Genomic DNA, 25,773 nt, shown 5'->3' with positions numbered 1-25,773 from the left:
AGCACAGTTTTCATTATGTAAATGTGGAAAATCTTATATTTGTTAAAACTTACTTTAAAATGACTATAATTGCTTTTCTTTGTCCTGAAGTGAAATACTTGATTAAATTTAGGGGGGTTGATTCTTCTTTCGTTGCAGTCAGCAGATCACCCAACTCTGGACAAAGTGTTAGAGATACAGCCAGAAAAATTAGAGCTTATTATGGATGAAATAAAACAGATTCTAACTCCAATGGCCCAAAAGTAAGAAAGTTGTTTTTGTTTTTTTCTTAACAAATGACATTCAAAGGAGGAAGGTTTTACATAACTGTTGCCAGAAGAGATGGATATTTCCTGCTTACGATTACTAATCTGTCCTAAATAAGAGTGCAAAAATGTTGGTTTGAAACCATTCTTGGTGCAAAAGAATATTTCTTTTTCTGTTACCATACCCTATAAAATGGTCTAACATGCAGTCGTGATTTATGAGCTTTTTTAAGCAATGAAACATTCTTTCCCCAAATAAAATGTTACATGGAAACCATGTATACTAAACAGTTTCACAAATATAATCTGTTATTTAAATTTGGTTGTAGGCAAGGCGCAGTGGCTCATGCCTATAATCCTAGCACTCTGGGGGGCCAAGGTGGGAGAACCACTTGAGGCCAAGAGTTCAAGACCAGCTGGGACAATATAGCAAGACTCCATCTCTACAAAAAAAATAAGGAAATTAGCCAGGCTTGGTGGTGTGCGTCTTTAGTCTTGGCTACTCAGGAAGCTGAGGCAGGAGGCTTGCTTGGGCTGCAGTGAGCCATGGTCATGCCACTGCATTCCAGCCTAGGCAACAGAGTGAAACCTTGCCTTAAAAAAATAGAAAAAAATAAAAAATGGATTTTAAGACTTAGAAGCCTGTGCGTGTGCCCTTCGTGGCATCTGTCCCATTGTGGAGTGGCTGAGCATAACTTTGGGACCAGACTGCCTGGGTATGACTCCTGGTTCTCCACTCCCCAACTATTACTAACTGTGTAACCTCAGGCAACTAAACCTCTCTGTGCCTCAGTTTCCATGTCTATAAAATTGGGATAATAATAGTACAGACTTCACAGGATTTTTATGAAGATTAAATGGGTTAGTTGTTCCAAAACACTGAGAACAGTGCTTTGCCCATAAAGGCAGTGTTAGTTTGTGCTGTCTACTTGGATATGGCCTATGAACTTTAGGTCTTTGATGCTTGACCATCAGCCTCCACTGTATACCTGGATTCACCAAGTGTCGCACTAAGGGGCTTGGATTAAGTAGGTATTGTTGCAATTGCTGACAATGTTTGGTTCATTCAGGTTTTAATTCTGCAAAAATTATTTTGTGAAGCAGGTGGATTGTGAATAGTGTTGGCACAAATAAAACAACTATTTAAAAAATAAGGTCCACATGTGGATTTCTAATCATTATGTCCAGTGCTGGGGAAGAAAATGTAGATAGCCTCATTTAACAGAATAGAGCCTGTTTTGAAGGTTTGCTGATTAAATCCTAGAAATTTGTACTCAGGTCTTGGTTGTAGATAGCACTAAATCAATTTTGCCATCTAAATTTTTTAAATCTTAGTATTTCTGAAAGATACAGTCTATTTTATGACAAACTGTATTCAATAAAACCATTTCACGTGTTTAGATTACTTTAGGACTTCTGAGATTTCCTATCTTTGTATGACTGTAGTGCCAAATCTGATGTGTCTTTTGTTTTTGTTTTGTTTTTCTGTTTTCAGGGAGGCTGTGATTAAGCACTCACTAGTGCATAAAGTATTCTTGGACTTTTTTACCTATGCGCCCCCCAAACTCAGATCAGTAAGTGCTTGGTTTTTGTTTTTAAACTAAAACATGGAGGAGGAGCACTGTAGAAATTTGAAAACTGCTTTGATGTATGTTGTCTACTAATCATATTGAATTTTTATATCTTAATTATAATCCAGAGAGTATCCTAGCTAACCTAATCTAAAAATTAACTAACTTGTGGAGGAATATTCAAGCATTTGGGTAGTTTTAAATTCAACTGTGCAATACGAAAAAAAAAAAAAAAATAAGAAAAAAAAAAAAAAAAAAAAAAAAAAAAAAAAAAAAAAAAAAAAAAAAAAAAAAAAAAAAAAAATTAGGTTGACATTAGAAGGTTAGAGGAGGATACGTTTGTAAAACCAGTGGACCATGAAAACCTGGGCTTTATATGATAGAAGAACAGAGAGTGAAGGTAAATTGCACTGCCCTTCTAGTCAGTCATGGGAATAAAAATGAGAATTCATCATTCAGTTCCCTGAACTTTGCTTGTCTCATCGTACAGTGAGCTCATTGTCCATTTGTCCTCATTTTCCAATCACAAGGGATAACGAAAATAATGAGACTGACTTAACAAATATGCCAGACTATACATTCATTGGAGTTTTGACCCTCTCAAAATTGGCATGCAAAATAATTTCCCAACGGTAGCCACCCACCTAAGCTTATGATTCAGTGACCATAGCAGTACCTTCTCTTTTGGGGATTTCTCTTCATTTCCTGCAAAACAGAGTGTCCCACAGTTCTGGATTTACTAGGCAGGAGTGTATGTTCAGAAATGACACAATGATCATTTGAATATTTTCAGTGGTAGAAAGTATCTTTTTAGTGTTGAATGTTTTAGTAACAGCAAAAAATCATTTGGAACTTAAGTCGTCTTTTCTGGTACTGGGGGCATTTTCAAAAGAGACTTAAAAAAAAAAAAAACCTTTGGGGAAAACTGAAGCATAATTGGAATATATGCGTGGCTTTCCATCTGGGTAGCTTTGAAGAGATTCCTAAGTTCAGGTATGTTAGTTGAAACTACTCTTGAGAGTCATGTTGGAAAGGATTGTAAGATACTTCAGGGTGAAATTGTTTGTTCATTATTGATGAAATTAGGCACCTACCCTCTCTTTCCTGGCATAAGGCTTCATATTTATTTATTTAACATACATTTTTTAATTGGGAATAGACTAAAATGGGGCCCTGCAGATGTGAGTTGCCAGAATTCATTTACATCATATGTGCTTAGACTTTGAAAATATAAATAAGAAATTATATACATGGAAAGCAAAGGCTAAAGATGAAATTAAGCTAAGCTACCTGTGAGAAATTAAATGATTTTTTACTAACGGGTCATTTTTAGGTAAGGTCTTAGTCTAAATGTTAGTATAGAAATTTTTCATAAGGAAATGTTATATAAGCAGGTTGATGGTAAAGAATATGATTTTTTGTGATAATCTAGTTGTAAACTAAACAGGAAACTTTTTCAGTAAAAATGAGTGTTTTGATTCTGTTTATTATTTATGTGTCTCTTTTAGGGAAGAGCATTTTCTTTATCTCACTATTCTGTTAAAAGTTGCTTTCTTATCACTACTACCTCCTAGGCATCTTTTTCTTGGAAAATTATTTAAAATATATTGTACTACACATATAGCCTGTGACGTGTTTTTTTTTTTTTAACAGACATTGGTTTAAGTCAGATACTGTGTTTAATAGAAATTGTGTACCAGCAGTATTCACTGCTCTTGATGGAAAAGAACATTTCTAGAAAGAGGTGGTTGTTTCTGTTTGATTGTCTAAAATGAAATTGTTTGCTACCTGCACTCTCTTCCTTTCCTTCTCTCTGCATAACTGCCCCCTGCCCCTGTAGACAGACAGTTAAAACAGCAGAAAGAAGAAAATAAAGCAAAGCCCTGTTCCTGACAGTATTTGTTTCCTAGGAAATGATTGAAGCCATCCGCGAAGCAGTGGTATACCTGGCACACACACACGATGGCGCCAGAGTGGCCATGCACTGCTTGTGGCACGGTACCCCCAAGGTAAGTGTGACAGCACTTGTGTGTTTAAACTGTACAAGTCAGGGCCACGCTTTATCTTCAGGCTTGACTTAGCTGTCCTGAGACTTTTAATCCCCTTTGATCTTTGCCATATTGTGCTTGGCAACGTTATCTTCTAAAAGTTGTGCCTCTGGGTCTGATGGGAATGAGCCATCTTCTTTAGGCCTAGTATTTCTTCTCTGCTTTAGTAGAAACCTTGAAGTTTCATTAAGGATGGGAAGAGATCTGTCAAGCAAGTAAACGTAATATGTATTTAAGCTTAGTTTGTAGAGGTTTTGGTACCCATTGGGCGCTTCATTCCTCATTTAATAATCATACTGTGGCAGGGGGAAATAGGAAGGGAAAACAAACAGCTGGCCATGCACATTTGCTCCTGTGGGTATTAAGTACTTGAGGGGAAAGGTAAAAATCCTTATTAATCACAGAAGTTTAACAGAAATGATCATTATTTCCTTGGTCAGCATAATTCTGCCTTTAAAAGATAGTTGTACTGTATCTACTTTTTTAATGCAAATTTAATTTTGTTCAACAAATGCATAAGAGTACTAACTGTATGCTAGACTCTGCATTTGAGGACAGTTCAGACCTTGGAAGAGGGATCTCTCAGGTCTCACTGTGAAAGGTGCCTTCACTAGGTTTGCCTTGCAACTTGCAACTTAATGGTTCCATATTTATGTCTGAATGGATTGTCATATACACATCTAAGCTTGTAATAGCTCTAAGAGAGCTTCTTTGGTATGTTACAGTTTTTCATTCTGGCTACATAACTATTATTTTTACTAATGAAAAATATGCCACTCAAATGAAAACTTAATAAATATTATATTAAAATGTTTATGAAATACCCTTAATATATAACTGAAAGCTCAGTGAGACAATCTTTACTTTTTAAGGACAGGAAAGTGATTGTGAAAACAATGAAGACTTATGTTGAAAAGGTGGCTAATGTAAGTACAATAGAACTACGTATTTTTTCTAATTATTTTTAAGATGAATTCATATCTATTACAGAAAATTTTGAAAAATTCAGAAAATTACCAAGAAGAAAATTATTAGTTGTTTTATTATAATATTTTTCTGTACATGTATTTTCCTATTTTATTGACACAAAATGGGAATCATGCCACATGCATTCTTTTCTTTTTTAATTTAACATTGTATTGTGATAGTTCTCCACCTTTCTTAGATATTCTTTGATATTTACTAGCATCTTTGGGGAATTTGTCCAGTCATGTTAATTAAACATGGGAATTACTGCCTGGATAAGGTAAGTACATATTTTAGTCTCTGGGTAAATGATGCCAGATTGCACTTCAGAAACTTGATAGAATTTTTTTTACGACCAAAACCATAAAAGAAATTAAAATGTATCTTTTTATTTTTTTAAGAATAAATTTGCAGTGTGGTTATGGAAATTTTGAGTTGTTAAATTTTATAGTTCTTTAGAAATGCAATAACAGTTTTCCTAATGAAATTCATAGGTGCAAGAAGTTTTTTCGGGGAGATTTGTTGCTTTATAAATAGTGTTTATATATAATTAGATATTAAATAATTTTTCATACTGCTACTATAGGATACTATAACTAGAATATATCTGGTAAATAAAATTTTAATTTTTGAGTTAAATTTTATGTATTTGATGGATAACAGTTCATCAGTAAAATTCTAGTTTATTGATGAACTAAAATTATTTCATAATCAACTACTTGGTCCTTTGAAAAAAATCCAGTGAGAACTACTAGCATCTGGTGAATACTTCAACTTGTTTGAAATACTAAGTCAAACAATTTAAAATTAATGCTATGTTATTGTGTACTTAACCATTGTCTTCTGTTGGAATAGAGATTAGAGGAATTCAGAAGGCAGCTAACTTTCCTATAACAAAGTGAAGTATGGAATTCTCTGATGAGTTGTTTCAAGTGTATGCGATTTTTTATGATTCATAATTCATTGTTAAGTAAATTTTTATGTGTGATACTCTAATTTGAATACTTTACATTAAAATGAGTAAAAACTAGAATGTTAATAGAAAATTCACAGAAGTATTAGTAGTATGACATTTTTAAATAATAAAATTAGATTGTTTTAATTCTGCAGTTTGGTTATGCCAGGTAATTCAGCACCAAGTTTTTTTGAGAACCTAATCCCAGCATGGCATCATGATGGTAACAGAAATTAACAATACATATCTTTTTAAACCTCTAAGAGTTATTTCTAAGGGGGTGATAAACTAACATTACCAATGGATTTGATCCATGGATTATTTAGAATTATTAATTTCCAGATATTGAGGGTTTCTTGATACAGTCTACATTTTCTTGTTCCTTTGAAGTTTGAGACCTGTTTTGTGGCCTAACATATGGTCTAAGTATTTTTAAAATAATATATTGTGGAGTCGTTTGGTGGGGTATTCTATATATGTCCATTAGACCAAAGTAGTTGATAGTGTTTATACCATCATTGTTTTTACTGACTTATTATTTTCTAGTTCTATCAGTTGCTGAGACAAACATGTTAAAATTTCCAACTATACCTGTAGATTTGTCTGTTTCTCACTTATATTCAATTCGGTACCAGCTTCTGTTGTATTCATCCAGAAATATTTTATGCTTATGTGTGTCCAACTTAAGAGAACTGAAACCAGTGATTTTGTACTAGGCACATTGTTTTCTATTGTGTTTCCTTCACTTAATTCATATTAGGGGTCATTTTATTTCAGTATTTATACATCTGTCTACCTCCCTCTTCTCAGTGATTGTACTATTTCATCATACACCTGTACCATGATTTATTTAATAAGTCCCTATTTTGGGGCATTTTGGTAGTTTCTAGATTTTTTTAAATTACAATTAGTACTCCAGTGAATAAACTCATATGAAAGTCTTTGTACTTACAAGGAAACGTGTGCAAGAAATAAATCCTTAGAACTAGAATTGCTGGATCAGGTCATACCTGCATTTTAAATTTTTATAGGTGTTGTCAATTGCTCTTCAAAGAAGTTGAACTACTTTACATTCTCACCAACATTCAAGTGTACCAACTTTTCCCTAAACCTTTGGTAAATTAGTCTGTCAGAGGTCTTCACCATCCCCTATGGGACAAACGGCAAATGGCATTTCATTGTTTTAATTATTATCCTTAATTAGTTAGTACAGCATTATTTCACACCTTTAAAGACATTTGTAATTCTCTTTTCTGTGAACTGAGTCTTCATGTTCTTTGCCCATTTTTAGTTGGTTGTTGGTCTTTGTGTGGTAAGGATGTTAGACCTTTGTTGTTTATCTTCAGTTTGTCTTTTTGACCTTACAATTACTAGTTTCGTTATTGTTTCTGGTTGAAATTGTATTATCTGTGATATTCATCAGATCTGGCTTTGAATGATTGTGGGCTATAATCAAAAATCAAATTCCTATCAAAATTTAAAACAATTATATCAACATCCAGGACACTAATGCCACAAGCTCTGGAAACAGGCTTTTGTTTTCTTTTGTTTTTGTGTTTTTGTTATTAACATAAAGTAGGTGTTCTTTAAATGTTTGGAACAGTATTAGCATCATGGAAATAATTTTATTATTTCAAAGGATGAGTGTTGTAAAAGCCACATGTGTATTTCTGTGATCTCATGCAGCTGTACTTTTTTAAATAATGATTTTTATCTCATTCAATATATACCTTTCTAGTTTTTTTCATTTTTATATTCTAATTTTGTGAGTTCACTTTAAAGAAATTGAGCAATATAGAAAAGAAAATTAAAAATCATCTGGAAACCCAGAGATGACTATTCCAATGCTTTGCCTTCCGGGATTTTCTGTGTACATGTATTATGTATATCGTGTGTGTATGTAAAATTGTATGAGTTTATATTTTCTTTTCATGTTGGAATATCTTGTATATGTGTTTATATATGTAGGTTTTTTGAATTTAATCTTATAACTTGAACTTTTAACTACAGTTTTCAAGTAGCTAACAGGTATTGGTTTTAGGCTATTTGGTAACAAAGAATGTGCTTTAAAAAAAGTCAACCTTGCCTCTAGAATATAATTAATGCGGTCTTGATAAGAGAGGAAATTCGTTGTAATGGCTTTTATTCATCTTACTTATGTTAGACAAGTTGTCATTGTAGATACATTTATGAAAGTATTCTATGTATGGAATAAGAGGGAAAACCTATGCACTTGTTTTTAACCTACTGGCTTCCAATTCTTGCAGGGTCAGTACTCCCATTTGGTTTTACTGGCGGCATTTGATTGTATTGATGATACTAAGCTTGTGAAGCAGATAATCATATCAGTAAGTAATTCTGATGGTCTTGAATTTAAGTTACATTAATAAACCAGTTGCGGATGTAAGCTTGATTTCACTATGCATGTGTAAAGACTTTCAGCTGTGCTTTCTATCAGGATTTTTGCTTACTTTTAAGTTAATTATGTTTTATTTTGGAGATTTGTTTTATTCCTGTATCAATCTTAACCTTGTAACTTGATATTAATACTGTTTTAAATATTTAAAACTGGTCAAATTAAGATTTAACACTTGTATTTTAGATTAGGATAACATGGACTTTAGATCATATGCAATTCTAAACTATGAAAAATTAGCAAAGCGATATTTAGATATGATCAGAAATCAGTCAGCATAGTAATTCCTCAGTTATTCCAGAACTCAGATACAGGCAGAGGATGTCTGTGACCTATTAAATTATCTCTTTATCTATGGAGAAACAATTACCTCTGCACAGTTACCCAGTTAATCAATATATCTATGCTGGATTGAGCTGATAGAGAAGAAAAGTGTACAGAACTCACTCAGTTGTGATGCTCCTTAGAGATTTTGTAGGATCAGATTAAAAGTTATTACTAAAATTAAAATTCTAACTTCCTTTTTACATTTCAGCAATTCCTTCTAGTCTAGGATAATGACCATAAAATGGTAGTACTTGAATGTAGTGTATTTATCCCTAAACTCGCCTTCAGAAAAGCCAATTGTCCTCTTAAAGAAAGTACTCCAAAGTAAAAATTGCGTTATAAACTGTTTCTGTTTTCTTCATTGTGCAGTGAAAGCCTCTTTTTCTCATTCTACGATTGTCTTTTCTCTTCCTTTTAATATATGAGTGATGTTGAGTAAATGGTAGATGTTGCAGCAGGATGGGGATAAGAAAATGCAAGCTTGATAGTAGTGACCAACTTGGAAACATTTTGAAAACCACATCTATATAGACATAGGTTATTCATCTGAAAGTGACACAAGCCTTTCTGTTTGATATACATGAAGGGAGCCTTTGGATAAACCTTAGTGCCAACAAGTGGTACTTTTACATCTGCAGGAAGGAAGAATATGGATGATTCAAAAAGAGAATTTACCTATTGTCAGGTGGTGGTGCTGTAGTGTCTCTTTGTAGCCTCTCGGGATCAGTAGAGCTGGGTGTATTAGAAAAACTGTACCAGCTAGTGGAAGGGAAGATTGTTTTCTCAGATGCCAGCTGTAGGTCCCAGTGTGTGTGAATTTCTCATGCCCTTGCTGTCATTTTCCAGCTTTACCCTTGACTATTTTAAGATTGTGATGACTTTCTTTGGGATAGGATTGTGGGAAGAAACAAGTTGGCAAGACTTTCATGTTACAAACTGAGTATTTTGACATGTTCCTTGTGACTTTATTACCCTTTTGACTCCAATCAATAATGATTGTTTTTCATTCCTGTGACCAGAGATGTGAGGCCATAGAATTAGCTAATGAATAAAGTTGTTTCACAGAAATGGAAACAGGCTGGGATATTGAAAGTTTGCTTTTGTTTAATATTTTGACGACAACTGAAATTTGCATAACTGTTCCAAATGAATTTCAAGAGAAACCAAATTTCCTTCACGATTTGCCAGAATGATCTGTTAATTTTTTCCAAAGATGTATGCCACTTAAAGTTGCTGTTGAAACAGTTTTAATTCCTTACACTTATCACTTTGATTCCCACGACTGCTTAACCCACATTCTTAATGACTTTCTCATACTTAGGGCAGCTTTCCCTGAATGGCCCGATTTGCTGATCTCTTGCCTGTAACTGACAAATATTCAGCAGGTTCTGTGTATTATTAAACTGTGTAGCTGGAAGGCTAATTGCTCTTGGATTTTTCCCACCCCTCGTCTACCGCAATAATGGTTACAGTATGCAGTGCTTTTTAAAAATAACCTAAAAAGCTTAAATGCTGCTAAGCACTCTGTTCAGGGCACCTAGACTTCCCAAAATGTCAGGTTGAAATCACAGCCTGGTTAGCTGAGCTTTTTGCCTTTCAAAATGGTTACGAGCTCTTTCTTACCTACTTTACTTTCCAAAATAAACATAAAGTTTCATCCCGTTTACCATGCAGTCATTGATATGAAGGTGGTATGGCAGCAGTGTTCATTGGAAAGTAAATAAGTACACTAGCTAATTGCTGTTTGAGGGTGAATAAATATTAATGCATATTTTTAAAGGCATCGTCTTTAAAATATACAGAAAGGTATGAATAATATAGTGAACACCCAGCCTCCCGGCATCTGACATGACATGAAGTATGACAAATGCAGTTCAAGTTTAAGCCTTTTGTGTACCCATCCCTGATAATCCTATCATCGGCCCATATCTACTATGATAAATTTGGAATTTATTATTCATATGCATTTCCTTATCCTTTCACTATATGTAGACATTTTTTATTTTACAAAACATGCATCTGATTTTACATGTTTGCAAGGTCTGTGTAAATGATGTCTTACATGTATTCTTCTACATCTTGCTTTTCTTCTTTTGCCATGTTTGTGAGATTTATCATCAGGGGTCAGCAAGCTTTTTTTGCAGAGGGCCAGATAATAATTATTTTAGCCTTTATGGGCTATCTGTGTGGTCCTATCATGTATTCTTATTCATTTTGTTTTTGTTTTTTAGAAATATAAAATATAAAAACCATTATCAGTTTGCAGGATGGACAAAAACAAGCTGTAGGCTGATTTTGACCAATGGGCCATAGTTTACTCATCCTTATTCTAAATAATTTATTTTTCGCTGCAAAATAGTAATTTATTACATGTGACTATACTGCGATTTATTTTCTAGTTTCCTGGTGATGGATGTTTAGGTTGTTTACAATTTTAAAAACTATCTTTAATTCTTACTAATTTTTGCTAATCCAAATCCATGAACATTCTTGTATATGTCTCCTTGGGTACATGTTAAGTTTCCCTAAGGCACTTTGCAGAACTGCTGGACTGCCAAATCTGCACATATGTTTATATAGAGTCATGTGTTCCTGTTTCCTGCTCAGCCACTACAAAACTATCGCCTTACGCAGTGCTTTTAAAAATAGCCAAGAAAGCTTAGTGTGTTGCTAAGCATTCCATTTAGAGTAACTAGAGTTCCCAAAATGTCAGGTTGATATCATAGCCCAGTAATCACTCCTTGTTTTCTGTTTAGACTAAGCTCTGGTGTAATCATCAGATAGTGATCTCCCAGTCAGATGTGGTCTCCCCATCCACTCAGCTACTGTAGTCTTTGTCTTTGCCATCCTTTCCTGGAGCAGTTAATCATGGTCTGACCCAAGGCTCACAAACCTGCAAACCTTCGCTGACCAGATAGGTAAATGAGTGGCCAGGCCAGGTGTGAGACAAGGAGATTATGCTCACCTCTTTCTTTCAGCAAAGTAACAAATTTTACAACAATTAAAGCATTTGTCCTCTTTTGTGAGTTGATTAAAGCTTAATGTATGTACCTAAAGGTACACTGAAGGCACACTCAAGGTACCCCATATTTGGGGCACTAAATACTTCATTATCAAAAACACGTAGATTGGTTGTGTGCCGTGGCTCATGCCTGTAATCCCAACAGCTTGGGAGGCCAAGGCGGGCAGATCACTAGGTCAGGAGCTGGAGACCAGCCTGGCCAACATGACTAAAACCTGTCTATACTAAAAATACAAAAATTTGCTGGGTGTGATGGTGCATCCTATAGCCCCAGCTATTCCAGAGGCTGAAGCACAAGAATTGCTTGAACCCGGGAGGCAGAGGTAGCAGTAAGCCAAGATCGCACCGCTGCACTCCAGCCTGGGTGACAGAGCGAGAATAAAAAAAAATACACATAGATTGAGTTAACTCCGGGGCTTGTTTGCCTTGAGAAAGTTCTCTACCTTGTAATGAGTTCTGTATGTTTTGTGTGTGTCTTCCCGTTTATTACTGAATTTTTAAATTCATTTTCCCTGGGTAGTTAAAATTATATATTTATTTTGAGGTAGTTAGGGCTATTGAATCTGCTCTCTGAAAACTTTCATGTTTTATATGGGAATCTTTATACTGTGATCTTAAACTTCAGCAGTAGTTAGGAGAGCATAGTGGGGACTGGATTGGTGGAAACAGGACATGGTGGTCAAAAGATTATGTGAGATGAGTAGTGTGCGGCTCTCAGTAGTGCCCGACTCCTAGGAAGCACTTAATGAGTGTTAGCTACTATTATCGGAAGCGTGCTATCTTTTGTGCAAAAAATGAGGGAAGGGTGGGATTTTAAAAAGAGAAACATGGTATGTAGAACCTGGAGTGGCATCACCGGCCGTGGGATCATGACACAGTGAGATTCATGGTCCCATGGTTGATGGCTGACTTGATTTTGAGCTCAGTTCCTCACACTAAAATTACTAAACTCATCATAATAAATAGGCCCTTTTAAGAAGAGCAGATCTGAATATATCATCCCTGAGAGAATTCCTTTCCTTAAGAGGAGGTTTTACGTTTTCTTTGAAAGAGGCTGGTTTTGGAGTTGGAGGACCAGGACCAGGTGAGCCCCGAAAGTGCCCCTGTGAGTCCTCTGGCAGATCCTCTCCTCTTTCTGGATGTCTCATCTGTAAACCTGGCCAGCTGGACAGAACTGTTTCTGAGGCCCAGCCAGTTCTAACGAAAAGGGGGTGCTCAGATATGCATATGAATATTTATAAAGTTTGTTAAAAGAAATAGGAATATTAGAGATGAAGAAACAAATTGATGACTCTTCTGTTGCATCTTCTCTATTAAGAATAAAGGAATTTTTAAAAAATTTTAAGTGGCTTTTCTGTCTTTGAAAACATCAGATTTTTACAGGAGTTTAGTTAGGGTGGGGATGACATTGCTTTTGTCCCTTAAATTCGAACAACTAGGAAAGGAGGTTACTGTTCTTGGATACGTTGATTGAAAATGTCTTGGTATAATTTGTAACTGCTCAGTCGAGTCTTTCTGGATTTGTCTTCCCATCCTCCTCTGTTTTTGTTTTTCAGTGCAGTAACTAAACAACCTTCATTTGCCATGCATAAGCAACCTAACTTTAAAAGCCTTTATCCACTTGTTCGATTCAACAGAGTTTCTTTATCTCCTTTCACATACATCTCAGCAGGGAAATTCTAATAGAAATGTTCTTCATTCATGCTGATGCTACATTTAAATGCAGCTGCAAATTAACTATCTCTACTCAGTGACCTCAGCAAGTGATGTCCCAAGTAATAGATGCCCAAGAAATACTGGCCATAATGAATGAAGATAACACCTTTAAATATTTTTTAAGGCCTTGGCCTTGGTCAGTTAATACAATTGAGTTGTTCAGTTATGCTAGTCACAAAAGAGAATTGATTCTGTGTTCTAAATGTAATTTCCGTGTCCTTTAATGAGACAATTTTAGAACTACCTCCACATTTTCCATGAAGTATACTGGGAAAAATATTAGTTAAATATGTATTCTTTCTTCACTATTCAAATTCCAGGCATACTTTAAGAATGTAGCTATCATTTTTTGTTTATAATTTTATAGGACATTGTGCTTACTTCAGCAGCACATATACTATAATTTTTTGGTTTTTTGAGACAGAGTCTCACTCTGTTGCCCAGGCTGGAGTGCAGTGGAGCAATACCGGCTCACTACAGCCTCCGCCTCCTGGATTCAAGCGATTCTCCTGCCTCAGCTTCCTGAGTAGCTGGGATTATAGGTGCACACCACCACGCCCAGCTAATTTTTTTTGTATTTTTTCATAGAGACGGGACTTCATCATGTTGGTTAGGCTGGTCTCCAACTCCTGACCTCTTGATCCACCCGCCTCCACCTCCCCAAGTGTTGGGATTATGGCGTGAGCCACCAAGCCAGCCACATATACTATAATTTTATAGGAAATTATCAGTTTGTTGCCTAGCATAGTAAATGACAGATATGGAAGGAAGGTCCTGTGGTAGTTTAAGAAAGCAGATATTGATTCTTCTTTTTGTTTATAATTTTATAGGAAATTATCAGTTCATTGCCTAGCTTAGTAAATGACAAATATGGAAGGAAGGTCCTATTGTACTTACTAAGCCCCAGAGATCCTGCACATACAGTTCGAGAAATCATTGAAGTTCTGCAAAAAGGAGATGGAAATGCACACAGGTAAAAGCAACTAGAATGGCTTGACTTTATTCCTTTGCTCTAATTGTCTACTAATGTTGAGTAGCACATGCTTCCAGAAATCCACTCATGTATCCCTACCCTCTCTCTAAAACTGCTCAAAAGGTGAATTCCATTTTTAAGCTTGTATTTTTGACAGATTCTTAAAGTTTTTATCTTGAAAAAGAAATAAAAGTGTCCTGCCAAAAGAACACCTCTGAGCACCTGGCACGTAGTAGGCATTTAAGTGTGTGGTTTGGCTTCTGTTTTGGTTTATTTTCAAAGCTACCAATACCACATATTTGAGTACCTTTGAGTGTGGTGTCCATACAGCCGTGTAAATGTGGTGTTTTGTGGCTATACTATTTGATTTTTGAATTTTTTTTTCTTTTTTTTTTTTTTTTGGTGTAACACGAGCCAGACTCCCTTTATTGAGCACTTGTTCTGTGCCAGAAACTATTCAGATCCTGGAGACCCAAACATGAAAAACAGAACACACCCTCAAATCACACATTTCCTATGTGCTTAACAGAAAGAGACAATAATAATAGAGTGTGATACAGTCTATGATAAGCTTTTAGAGGTTTTTGTGATAAGATCACCACATTTTTTTTGCCGTTTATCTTACCTTAATACCCCATTCAATATATTTAACAGTAGGAAAGATACAGAGGTCCGCAGACGGGAGCTCCTAGAATCCATTTCTCCAGCTTTGTTGAGCTACCTGCAAGAACACGCCCAAGAGGTGGTGCTAGATAAGTCTGCGTGTGTGTTGGTGTCTGACATTCTGGGATCTGCCACTGGAGATGTTCAGCCTGCCATGAATGCCGTCGCCAGTTTGGCAGCAACAGAACTGCATCCTGGTGGCAAGGACGGACAGGTAATGTACTGTTAAAGGACAGGCAGGAAAGCTGCAAAGGCCACAAAAACTTCAGTCACTATAAAGAGAATTGTAACCGCGATTGTCTCAACTCACCTTACACCAACAGTACATTTAGAGATTGTGAATTCACAACACAACCCCGTTACAGCCGTTGTCTGTCTCGGGAGCTTGCTCCACATTTCCTACAGAGTAAAAACAAAATCCTTTTACGGTGGCTCTCCGTTGTCCTTGGTAGATCCCGGACTGCCTTTTCAGCATATTTTCTAACTCCTAGCTTTAAATTTGAATTTGCTGTGAACACTTCTTCCCTCAGCAAGTTGAGACCCCAAGGCCTAGTAGTTCTGTGAAAACTCCAGGCTAAGGGAGCAGGCTGTGCAGAAGCGCTAAGGAGGGAAGGAGCTGGGCATGTTTGACAGCGGAAGGCTCAGGGGGTTGGAAGTAAGTTAGCAAAGGGAAGAGGAAAACAGAGACCAGGTCACATGGGGCCTTCGTCCTAGGCTGGGTTGTAAGCTACTGACAAATAGACAGTTATGGGGAATCTACTATTTCCCCATATAGTAGGGGCAGTGGCCTCTGCTTTCACTTAATTCTTCCAACAGCGTTTCATTATAATCCCCAGTGTTACAGTTCGAAGATCTGCATAATTTATTCAAGTTCCATGTATTTCATTCATGTATCAGAAATGTAGTAAACCTATACTGAATACCTACAAAGGGGTTCAAAGATGAAATGACAGGGTCTCTGCCCTTAAAGGGTCTGGGATCCATTGGAGAGACCCATGCAGACAAGACACGTACAGCAAGGTATTGTTGCATTGAGTTACGTTCAGCATGCGGTGGGAACTGAATAGTAACATTCAAATTTTAGTCCAAATCTAAGGACTTCTGATTAGTACTATGGGTCGTTTTAGCAAGGCATGCTTTGCTGCAAACACAGTGTCTCATGGTAGCAGTTAGGTGCTTAATTACCATCGTAAGAAAAACAGTGATACACTGTGCCGGGTGTGGTGCAGCAGCTCAGTGTCATCTCATCTCCCCGGCTCACCCACTTCTCCACAATGGTGTCTCAAGCAGGAATAAAAGAGCCAGAAGGCTTTTTCTCCTGGCACTGGGAAGGAAATATCCAAACAGGCTTCCCTGACGTTTTACTGGGCAGAAATGAGTCCCATAGCTACTTCTGGACCAATCTGGCAGAAGCGATTGGATTACCAGAACTCATTCAAACCAGTCGGGTTGTATCCTGATCACACAGGAACCTTTAGAAAACGCAGGAAGAGGAGGTGGGGTGCCAGTCAGTAGGAAGCTGGGGAGGGAGATGCCTGTTACCAAGAACCTCTCACAGTAGCAGTTATATTCATCTTTAATTTTCTCCAACCATCTGGGTCAAAGCCTGGAACTTGGGAATGTTTTACAGACATGTATTTGGTCATTGATGAAATCAATGCCAAGTGTTGAGTGCCCAAGGTGCTTCTGGTACCTAAGACTGGGGAAGAGAAGTGGGCCAGGGACCTTAGAGAAGCCCTGGCTCCTGACCGTATTAACAAATGGGAAAGCTGCATGCATCTTCAAAGTTTCTCTGTAAGGAGACTGAGCCAGTTGCCTCCCATACTCACTAAGGAGAGGCCCAAATAATTGCGGAAACAATTGGTATGGCTCTTGAAGGTTGAGCTGAAGAGATGCTTTCTTGATTTGCTCATCAGATAATTCCCTTAGGTAGTCATGTGTACTTAAACAGCATGCAGCATTGGGTTTTGATGTTTGTGCCATAGTGTTCTGTCTTGTAGGTTTATTCGTGTCTGAGAATGGCATATTGCAATCTAAGACATGACTAGCATTAAGATGAGCATTGTGCTGCTACTGTTCAGAGCAGATTTCATGAAGCCGAGACTGAAGTGTTGTGCAGTGGTTGTGCTATCTGACATAACCATCTTTCCGTCTGGGGATTAGAATAGATCTCTGGTGCCCCCAAGTATGGTGGTTGTTGAGATAAAGACTTCTTAAGCCTGTGGAACTTTAAAAGTGGCTCTGTGCGGTGACATAAATTGTACGTATCCATTCAAATGTATTTGCATGAATGACAACAGCTTTTAAAATGAACTGTTCTTGGCCCCTCAGCTTCACATTGCAGAACACCCTGCAGGACATCTAGTTCTGAAGTGGTTAATAGAGCAAGATAAAAAGATGAAAGAAAATGGGAGAGAAGGTAGGCTGTGCAATTTGACCTTTTCTTGTATCTTATAAGGAATTCCAGTAATTCCTGGCATCCCTGAACTTTATACTGGCTATTTAAGCGCAAATGAAGTTTGTCAAGTGTTTAGAAATGATGTCTGTGGATAAGAAATGATTCAGTGGTTGCTGGTAATGCTTTTTTCCCTAGAAATTTGTGTCAGAACTCTTTAATTTTCTTTCTTTTTTCCACCCTCCCTCACTCTGTTTTCCTTTCTCTGCTGCTGCAGGCTTCTAACCTGGCTTGGTCAATGCCCTAAAATGCTATTCTAATGAGGATGGTGAGAGGGGGCAGGGGGTCCCAATTGTTGAGTATCATTACCTCAGTAGAAAGGCACGATATTTATCTCTATGTTTGAGGAAAGAATAAGCGAAGAAGATTATCCTCATCAGAGAATTTTGGACTACTGCCTTTTTATTTGGCATTGAAATACATGTGACCAAAGAGTAAGCCAGTCTTTGGCACTTTCTGGTTTTTTGTAAGCCTTACAGCTGCTCTGTAGAAACTCAGCTCTCTAGAGAAGGACAGCATTAGCATTTGCGTGCCTTTCCCCTCTCCATCCTGTCTCCAACCAGACCTTCACTTAGGAAATCCAGATTCCATCCAGCATTTAAACCACTAGAGAGATTTTTTTTTCCCCTACTGAGTTAAAGCAGTTTGGGCTTTCCATTACAGTGTCTGAAAAAAGTGACAGATCATGAATTCATGTCTTAGGGCAAGTGGCAGCTCCGATGGCTAGTGAGTGAGGCAATCAGTATAGCAGCAGAGCTGTCACTTCTCACTTTACCTTTAAGAATAGGGACCCCGGGCCATTTGTCACTGTAAATTTTTTTTTTGTAAAAGAGAAGCTTTGTGATAAATATTAAAGGAAAAGAAAAGCATGGAATCATCTTGTTCATTATTTAAAAAGTTGATTTGTAGTTGAATTTATGCCAGAAAAGTTGTCTGGCTTAATAGCCAGTGGTTTTTCTCCCTCTTGATTAAAATGTGCTGAGAGCCCTAAAATCAGCCTGTTTGAGTCTGATGTGTTTGTCTTGGCATTTTCATATAGCACCAAATGAGTTTGTCTTGCTGCATGTCTAGCTGTTTTGATTTTCTGTTGCTGTATAGCAGCCACCTTAAAACTTAGTAATTTTCAAAACAGTGACTTGATCAGGATCTGGTGCAGCTTGCCTGTTCTCAGAGTCAGAGTCATCTAGGGCTGCTTGCTTTATGGTTGGAGTGTCCACTTTTCAAATAACTCACTCACATGGCTGGCAAGTGAGTACTGGCTGTTGGCTGGGAACCAACAGCCTCAGTTTCCCTTTCTAGGCTACTTGGGCTCCTTCATGAGATGGTGGTTGCTTTTTTAAGAGTGAGCATCCCAAGAGAACAAAGTAAATGCCTGGCACTTTGATGATTTATCCTTAGCATCAATTAATGCCACTTCACCATGCTGTCTTGGCCGAGTCAATCACAGAGGCCCACTGTGATTCAAAAGAAGACATGGATTCCCCCTGTAGATGGAGTGGCTGCATTCTAGAAGAACACACAGGACAGGAGATATTCTTGTGGTCAGCTTTGGAAAACAATTTACCTCACTAGCTGAATTCTGTCCCTCTTTAGCAGATTCCCTGAAAGGCTGAATAGCTATAGGCCTCTTGGTTTTTAAAGAGTCCTCACATTCCGGCGTCTTTGAATGAATTATATAGTACATGCTACCTGACTATGACATTTGTCTTCAAGATAGGTTATACCTCCATCTGCACTAAATCTTAGCTATCAGAATTTCTCCTTTGTCCAAGCATTAATTGCACAGTGAATAAGCTAATACCAAGACCTTGGGAATCAGAAGTGCTAGAATAACAGAAGACAAATGGTAGTTTTGATTTGTGAATATGTAAGCATTGCAAAGACAATTGCCAAGTGTAAGCTGGCACAGTCATTTATTCACTGTTGAACACGTCAACACTCTGTTGTGTTCATGGCACCTTCTGGGTGAGCATTTCTCTACAAGGAAGAACTTGATTTCAACCAAGCATGAGGTGCTACTGTGAAACATTTATTTCCTGAATAGCTTTCAGGTCAAAGTTAAATCATTAAATAGTACAAAGAAATGCAGACATAACCAAGTGAGTGTTTTATTAGAATTCCTTGTTTATCCTGAGTAATTACTGCTAAACATAGCTTAAGTTTTGGATCAGAGTTAAAAGAAATGGCTGTTTTAAAAATGCATTAGATAAACCTGCACTGGAATTTTTAGTGTTAAAAAGGAGATTGGGTGAAAGCTACTTTTATTAGCTTTTTTGAAAAAAATATTTGCAGGTTTAAGGGCAGCAGAGAAGGGGGTAGGGAGCATAAATCTTATTATATGATGTTCACTAAGTTTCAGTATATTTTACAGGTTGTTTTGCAAAAACACTTGTAGAGCATGTTGGTATGAAGAACCTAAAGTCTTGGGCTAGCATAAATCGAGGTGCCATTATTCTTTCCAGGTATGTATAAAGTGTGCCTTTCTTTGAGCAGGGCCTGGTCATGCAGAAGACATACTTGCTTCACATTGATTTCTCAGTTCTAATATTTGTCCTCAGTAGTCTAGTATTACTCCCAGTCACTCATGGTCTAGACAAGCATGCCAAATATTAGAAAGCAAATGTCCCTCTTTCAGTCAGTCCCTAGCTTTTTTTTTTTTTTTAAAGACAGGGTCTTGCTCTGTCACCAGGCTGGAGTGCAATGGCATGATCTCAGCTTCCTGCAGCTTCAACCTCCTGGGCTCAAGTAATCCTCCTTTAGCTGAGACTACAGGCACATGCCATCACGCCCAGCTAAATTTTTTTATTTTTTGTAGGGATGGAGTCTCCCTATGTTGCCCAGGCTGATCTCAGACTCTTAGGCTCAAGCAGTTCTCCCGTGTTCACCTCCCAAAGTGCAGGGATTACAGGCATGAGCCATTGCACCTGGCCCATAGGATTTTTTAACTATCATCCTTTTGACAAATTATAACATTCACAAGGTATCAGGGGGCTTCACCACATTTATGGTTTTGACCAAAACATAATTGTATTTTTTAATGACAATGTTGTTTTTTAAATCATGCCTAATTCTACGTGTAGTTTCCTTCATTATTGTGAAAAGATTCTAAAGGGGAGCATTTGCTGCCGAAGTCTGTATGCTAATTGTTGATTTCCGACTTAAAATGAGAAAAAAACAGTGATGAACTGTGGCCTGTTTTGTACTATTCTCTGGACTTAGTTGAGTTTATAATCAATCCACCAGTCATTGAAATTTCCATACATGCTATGTGCAGATGAAAACCTTCTGTTAAGAGCATTCATTTGAAAAAAGATTTGTATGTTGCTTTGAAGCAATTACTGTTGATTTTTCCCTTGCTGTGTTACTAAGGTTTGGGAAAACAGATACCAACCCTAGCCTGAATTTCTCAAGATATTTCACTTGCGGCCGGGCGCGGTGGCTCACGCCTGTAACCCAGCACTTTGGGAAGGCCGAGGCGGGCGGATCATGAGCTCAAGAGGTCGAGACCATCCTGGCCAACATGGTGAAACCCCATCTCTACTAAAAATACAAAAAAATTAGCCGGGCATGGTGGCGCGTGCCCGTAGTCCCAGCTACTCGGGAGGCTGAGGCAGGAGAATTGCTTGAACCCGGGAGGCGGAGGTTGTAGTGAGCTGAGATCGTGCCACTGCACTTCAGCTTGGCACCTGGCGACTGAGCGAGACTCTGTCTCAAAAGAAAAAAAAAGATATTTCACTTGCAACATGCTATGCAAATCTATATTGTTTGTAAATGTTATTTTAAATGTTGCTTCAACATATATGTGATCTGATACACATATGCTCACAAATACACACACACAGGAGCATTCATACCTTCAGGTATGTCAGTGTCTCCAAATATATAAGTGTTACAGATCATTTTGTTCATTTCTGCTTAAAATTAGTTAATTTTCCAGTTGATGTTAAACAGTCAGAATTCATTAACTGATACATGAACTTTTTTGTTACGAATTTTTTTTTACCAGGTATTTGGAGTGTTAATACCTACTGACACATTCTTTCATTACACTCAATTAACTGGAAATTTCAGCAATGCCATGAAATTAATTTATAAAGGTTGCTCATCAATCAGAAGTCCCATTAGGTGGATTTCAAACACAGGAAGGACATCATAGGTTTATTATGCAGCACCACGTAGAATTGGAACAGGAGCACAGGAAGTATTTGAAGTTCTAAATGGAAGTTGAGCTATATATAACAATAATTAATTCAAAAAATTGTTTTTGTAAATTTTGGATGAAAAGAAAATCAACCTTGTATGTTGGCTGAAAAATAACTTGGAGAAGCAAAAATCTCTAACGTTTGAGAGCATTGATTCTTGACAGACTGCCTGGGTCCCAGCTTAGTGTCTAGCCTTGGGAAAATTATTCAACTTTTCTAGGCTTTAGTTTTCTTGGTTGTAAAATGACATTAATAATAACCTTATGGTTGTTATGAAAACTAGATTCGATGATGCATATAAAATGCCTAGTGTTATGTCTAATATGTGGCATGTACTCAGTAAGCAATAACCGACTATGATGTGTTACATAACTGTTTGTTTAGCTAAGATGTATGAAATAAAAACACCCAGTGAGTCACAAATTTATTACAAGGGAACTTTACTTTTTAGCTTTTTGAGCATCACAGGTGGGAAGCTGAATTTGTTGCTTGTTTTCCGCAAGCAGTAGAATGCTGCTTGGTGCTGATAATTTATCCTCCTCTTTATTGACATAATGGAAGTTATTGGGACCAGGGACTTTGGAAAATACCTAGTACCTCATTTCTAGAATGTGTTTCAGAGGTCCACTTTTACATATGGTCCCAAAAAAGAAGAGAACAGAAAATTCAGGCCTTGTGCTCTGCAGTCAGAGCTGTAGGTCCTATTCACAGAGAAGTGGGCCTGCTGTTACCAACCTCTGCGACTCCCTTCACTTGTAATAGGTGCTCGGCCAGAGTTCAGAAAGCAGAGGCCGGGGTTATTTTGTTGAATGGCTAACATTTAGTGAGTGCTTACTAAGTGTCAGGCTCTGACCGGGTGCTTTAGATACAAGGTCGTTTGTGCCTAAGAAAGCAACTCTGTGAGGTGAAACTGGACCTGGTTGTGAACCCTCTTCTGCACTTCAGGAAACTGAGTCTCAAGAGAGTTTAAAAGCATGCTCTTGGTTGTACAGTTGCCTAGTGGCAGAGGCAGGTTTCACACCCAAGCAGTGAAGCTCTTTGCCCCTTCTCTAAATGTTAGTGCTGTAGAGTTCAGTGCAAAGGTCTGCTAACTCTGACTTCTCTGCGTGTCTGTTTACACATGTTCATTCACCCACATGGTGGGGATTTTCTGGCTCTCTGCTCCATACATGTGGCACCATGAAATAAAATACAGTCCCTGCTGTTGAGCTTACAATCTTGAGATGGAGAAGGGAAGACAGAATACATGTAGAATCATTTTAAGACAGGATGTAAGTCAGTCCTAAGATAAAGGGAAGGTGGGACTAACTCTACGGAATGGATGTCTTTGGTTGGGTGACTCCACCAGCAAGATTCTAAAACATTTTTTTCTGTGGTTTTATAATATAGACTGCGGTCCTCATCATTCACCCTTTGAGTGAAAAATAATGTGTATATAGTTAAGACTTGTGTCACAGTTAACGAACTCTTATACTATGGGCACAGGTAGTGTTGGAGATAATCTAGGAGTTCTTATGAAATTTAATTTTTTCCTTCTCTTCAGCCTCCTCCAGAGTTGTGACCCAGAAGTTGCAAACAAAGTCAAAGCCGCACTGAAAAGCTTGATTCCTACGTTGGAAAAAACCAAAAGCACCAGCAAAGGAATAGAAACTCTGCTTGAAAAACTGACCACATAAGTGGAAAGAGTTAAGAGCAAGATGGAATCATTTGTTCTGTTCTCTGTTCTGTTTCCCAGTGCAGAAAAGAAGGGCTAGGGTCCACCGTACTGGTAATTGGGGTGCTCTGTATATGTGTTTCTTCTTTGTTTATGAATCTATTTATATAAATTGTTTTTAAAAATGGTCTTTTAAAAAATCTCAGCTGTCTCCTCTGTTACATTGCACATAGTAAGCATATCACTATGTGAGGCAATAATGTGGTAGATTTAGCACTCATATATGGTGGGACTAACTAAATATAAAAAGTGTAGTTCAACGAGTTGATTTCAGGGAAGAAGATATCTTTCGTGAGCATAGTCTGAGAAGGCTTTCTGGAGAAGGTGGGACTTGGGAAGACTTTCATGAGGAAGGCAGGATGTGGAAAAGAAGAGCAAGAAGGAGTCGTGGGCACAGTAAAGTGGAAGTTAATGGGTACTGGGGCAGGGTGGGGCCCACAGCTGCATTCCTAGCTGTTTTATAGATTCGGTTCCATTCCAGATTTTGTTTGAAAGCCACTCAGATAAGTTAAGCTCATAGGAGGAAATGAATTATGGGATCACTGTGGATTGCAGTGTTAAAATCAGGGTCTCAGGGAAATTCTCCCTGTCTCTGATTTTGGGCCTTCTGAGTAAATAGCTCCTTGTGATTAGACTTTCTCCCTTGAGACTGTCCCTGAAATGTCAAATCCTCTAGAGTTTAAATAAGAAGGAAGAAGTTGGAAATTTATTATAGTGCAGAAGTTTAACTGCAGGTAGGATGTTTGTATTTTAAAACTGCAGTTGTCTGAGCAACAAAGGTTAGAAGGATTGTTGGCTCAGTCAGGCTCATGTAGTCATGCCTATGAGTATCTGGCTGCTTTCTCTAAGTAGTCTAATGTAACGGGGTACTCACTCAAATCTGTGTCACTGCAGTTACACCTGCTGGGGAATTGGCTGTGCCTTTGCTGCCCAGACTGTGGGGTCCCAGGACTACTCCAGCCCACCAACTACCAAGACCCCTCCTGCCACAGTGTATCGAATCCTTCCCAAAAAGCAAAAGCGCTGATGCCTGTAACTTTCGACATGGATTCTCCTATCACCCAAATATGAGGGTGCAGGTGGACAGCTGGAGGAACTGGGATGGAATGAGGAGGAGAACGAGGAAAAGGCAACAGTAGAACTTGCATTTGTTTGACTACTACATTGTGATTTGTGTTCTCCGTTTGACTAAGACGTTGTGATTTGTGTTCTCGGTATAAAGGAGCCATTCAGAGAATGGAGGAAAGAACCACTGCTCTTTGTTTCATCCTTGAAACTAAAATACAATAATATTTACATAATTTGGGGAGTACTTTTATAAAGCTTATAGTAGAAGCAGGAATCCTTCCTCTGCCCCATTCCCCTGCACCCCTGCCTTGCCCTCTCCAGACTACTTCTAATTACTCTTTGCTCTACTAAATGTCTAAATAGAGTGTATGTAATTTTTTTTAAATCTATCAGTTGCAGTTATTTTCTTTTGACTTCCTATTACAGGAAATGCAGATTAAGAACTTTTACCATCACTCTTCCCCGCTCCTCTTCTCTCCCCCTTCCCAATAGAATTGCATCATGTTTGATGAAGTCAGTGTTCGGGGTTTACCTTGTTATACCTACATAAATGTTGTTAAATATTGATTCAAGCACTGAGCAGCCATTACATTTCTTCTACTGTTTTAATTTTTCTGGAATTAGTCATTGCCTCATTTATTTTCATTTGCTTAGTTTCTACATCTCTATTGATTTTTCCTAAACTTTTCATCAGAATTGCTTAAATTCTTCTCATGAAGGCACCCTTAGCAATTACTCAACAGCCATTTTCCTCTTTTTTTAGCCCACCAAGGCTGCTGTGTTATTCTGGTGTCTACTCCTTTCCAGGTGGCTTAAATATCCTAACTGTTATAATTTAGTATTTCTCGAGCGGGTTGTGAATGTGTTGAGATTTTGACAATCTCATCCATTACTGCACCCAGCTGTACACCTGTTTCCCTTTTGTGTCCTATGCAGAAGAGCGCTGGTATGAACCAGTCCTGAGGGCCTATTTCTTAAATCAGTGGTGGATTTAGGAAGGAGCCTGGCCAGTGAAAATTGGAAGACAGATGGTATTCCTGGGAGAGTTTTCTTAGGTCTCTTGGGTTGTAGAAAGTCCCCTTCCTTCCCATCAGCTTTGGTATGTGCAGGACTCAGCCCAGCCTGCAAGCTAGGAGGCTGACAGGAAATAGCAAATATGCCAAGGAAGGCTGAGCAAGAGTTCGTGAAAAGGGAACATTAATGATGTTGAGCTGCTTAACAAGTTAACTCCTGGAGCTGCGCTAGCCCTGAACTTCTGATTATGTGAGAGAATTAACCCCAATTTTCCATTTTAAGTCAGTTTTGAGTTGGATCTTTTGAAACTTGCAGCCAAAAGTATGCTAACCTGACTGTCTCTAAATACCAATTTCCACGCTATTCAACATGTCAAGTTGGTGAGCATTTCCACCTTTTCCTGGAGACACCCGTCCTG

The 25,773-nt window shown here is 37.8% G+C and overlaps 1 protein-coding gene across 3 annotated transcripts in view; it reads left to right on the top strand.

Moving 5' to 3' along the window:
* PUM3 (pumilio RNA binding family member 3) overlaps positions 1-23,413 on the top strand; it is a 39,275-nt gene extending 15,862 nt beyond the window's left edge. For all 3 annotated transcript variants that reach the window (XM_017496967.2, XM_017496966.2, XM_037727296.1), the window contains exons 9-18: positions 139-242; positions 1,741-1,819; positions 3,727-3,825; positions 4,737-4,790; positions 8,053-8,133; positions 14,097-14,239; positions 14,894-15,116; positions 17,234-17,321; positions 19,729-19,819; positions 23,103-23,413. In XM_017496967.2, coding sequence (XP_017352456.1) covers positions 139-242; positions 1,741-1,819; positions 3,727-3,825; positions 4,737-4,790; positions 8,053-8,133; positions 14,097-14,239; positions 14,894-15,116; positions 17,234-17,321; positions 19,729-19,819; positions 23,103-23,235 — 1,095 coding nt within the window. In that variant the 3' untranslated portion in view covers positions 23,236-23,413. The remainder of the gene's footprint in view (positions 1-138; positions 243-1,740; positions 1,820-3,726; positions 3,826-4,736; positions 4,791-8,052; positions 8,134-14,096; positions 14,240-14,893; positions 15,117-17,233; positions 17,322-19,728; positions 19,820-23,102) is intronic.
* The last annotated feature ends 2,360 nt before the right edge of the window (positions 23,414-25,773 follow it).

This window comes from Cebus imitator, unplaced genomic scaffold (genome assembly GCF_001604975.1).
Source record: "Cebus imitator isolate Cc_AM_T3 unplaced genomic scaffold, Cebus_imitator-1.0 Scaffold227, whole genome shotgun sequence".
Classification (NCBI taxonomy): domain Eukaryota; kingdom Metazoa; phylum Chordata; class Mammalia; order Primates; family Cebidae; genus Cebus; species Cebus imitator.
The sequence above is the reverse complement of the archived record's forward strand: the minus strand, read 5'-3'. Positions and strand labels throughout refer to the sequence as shown.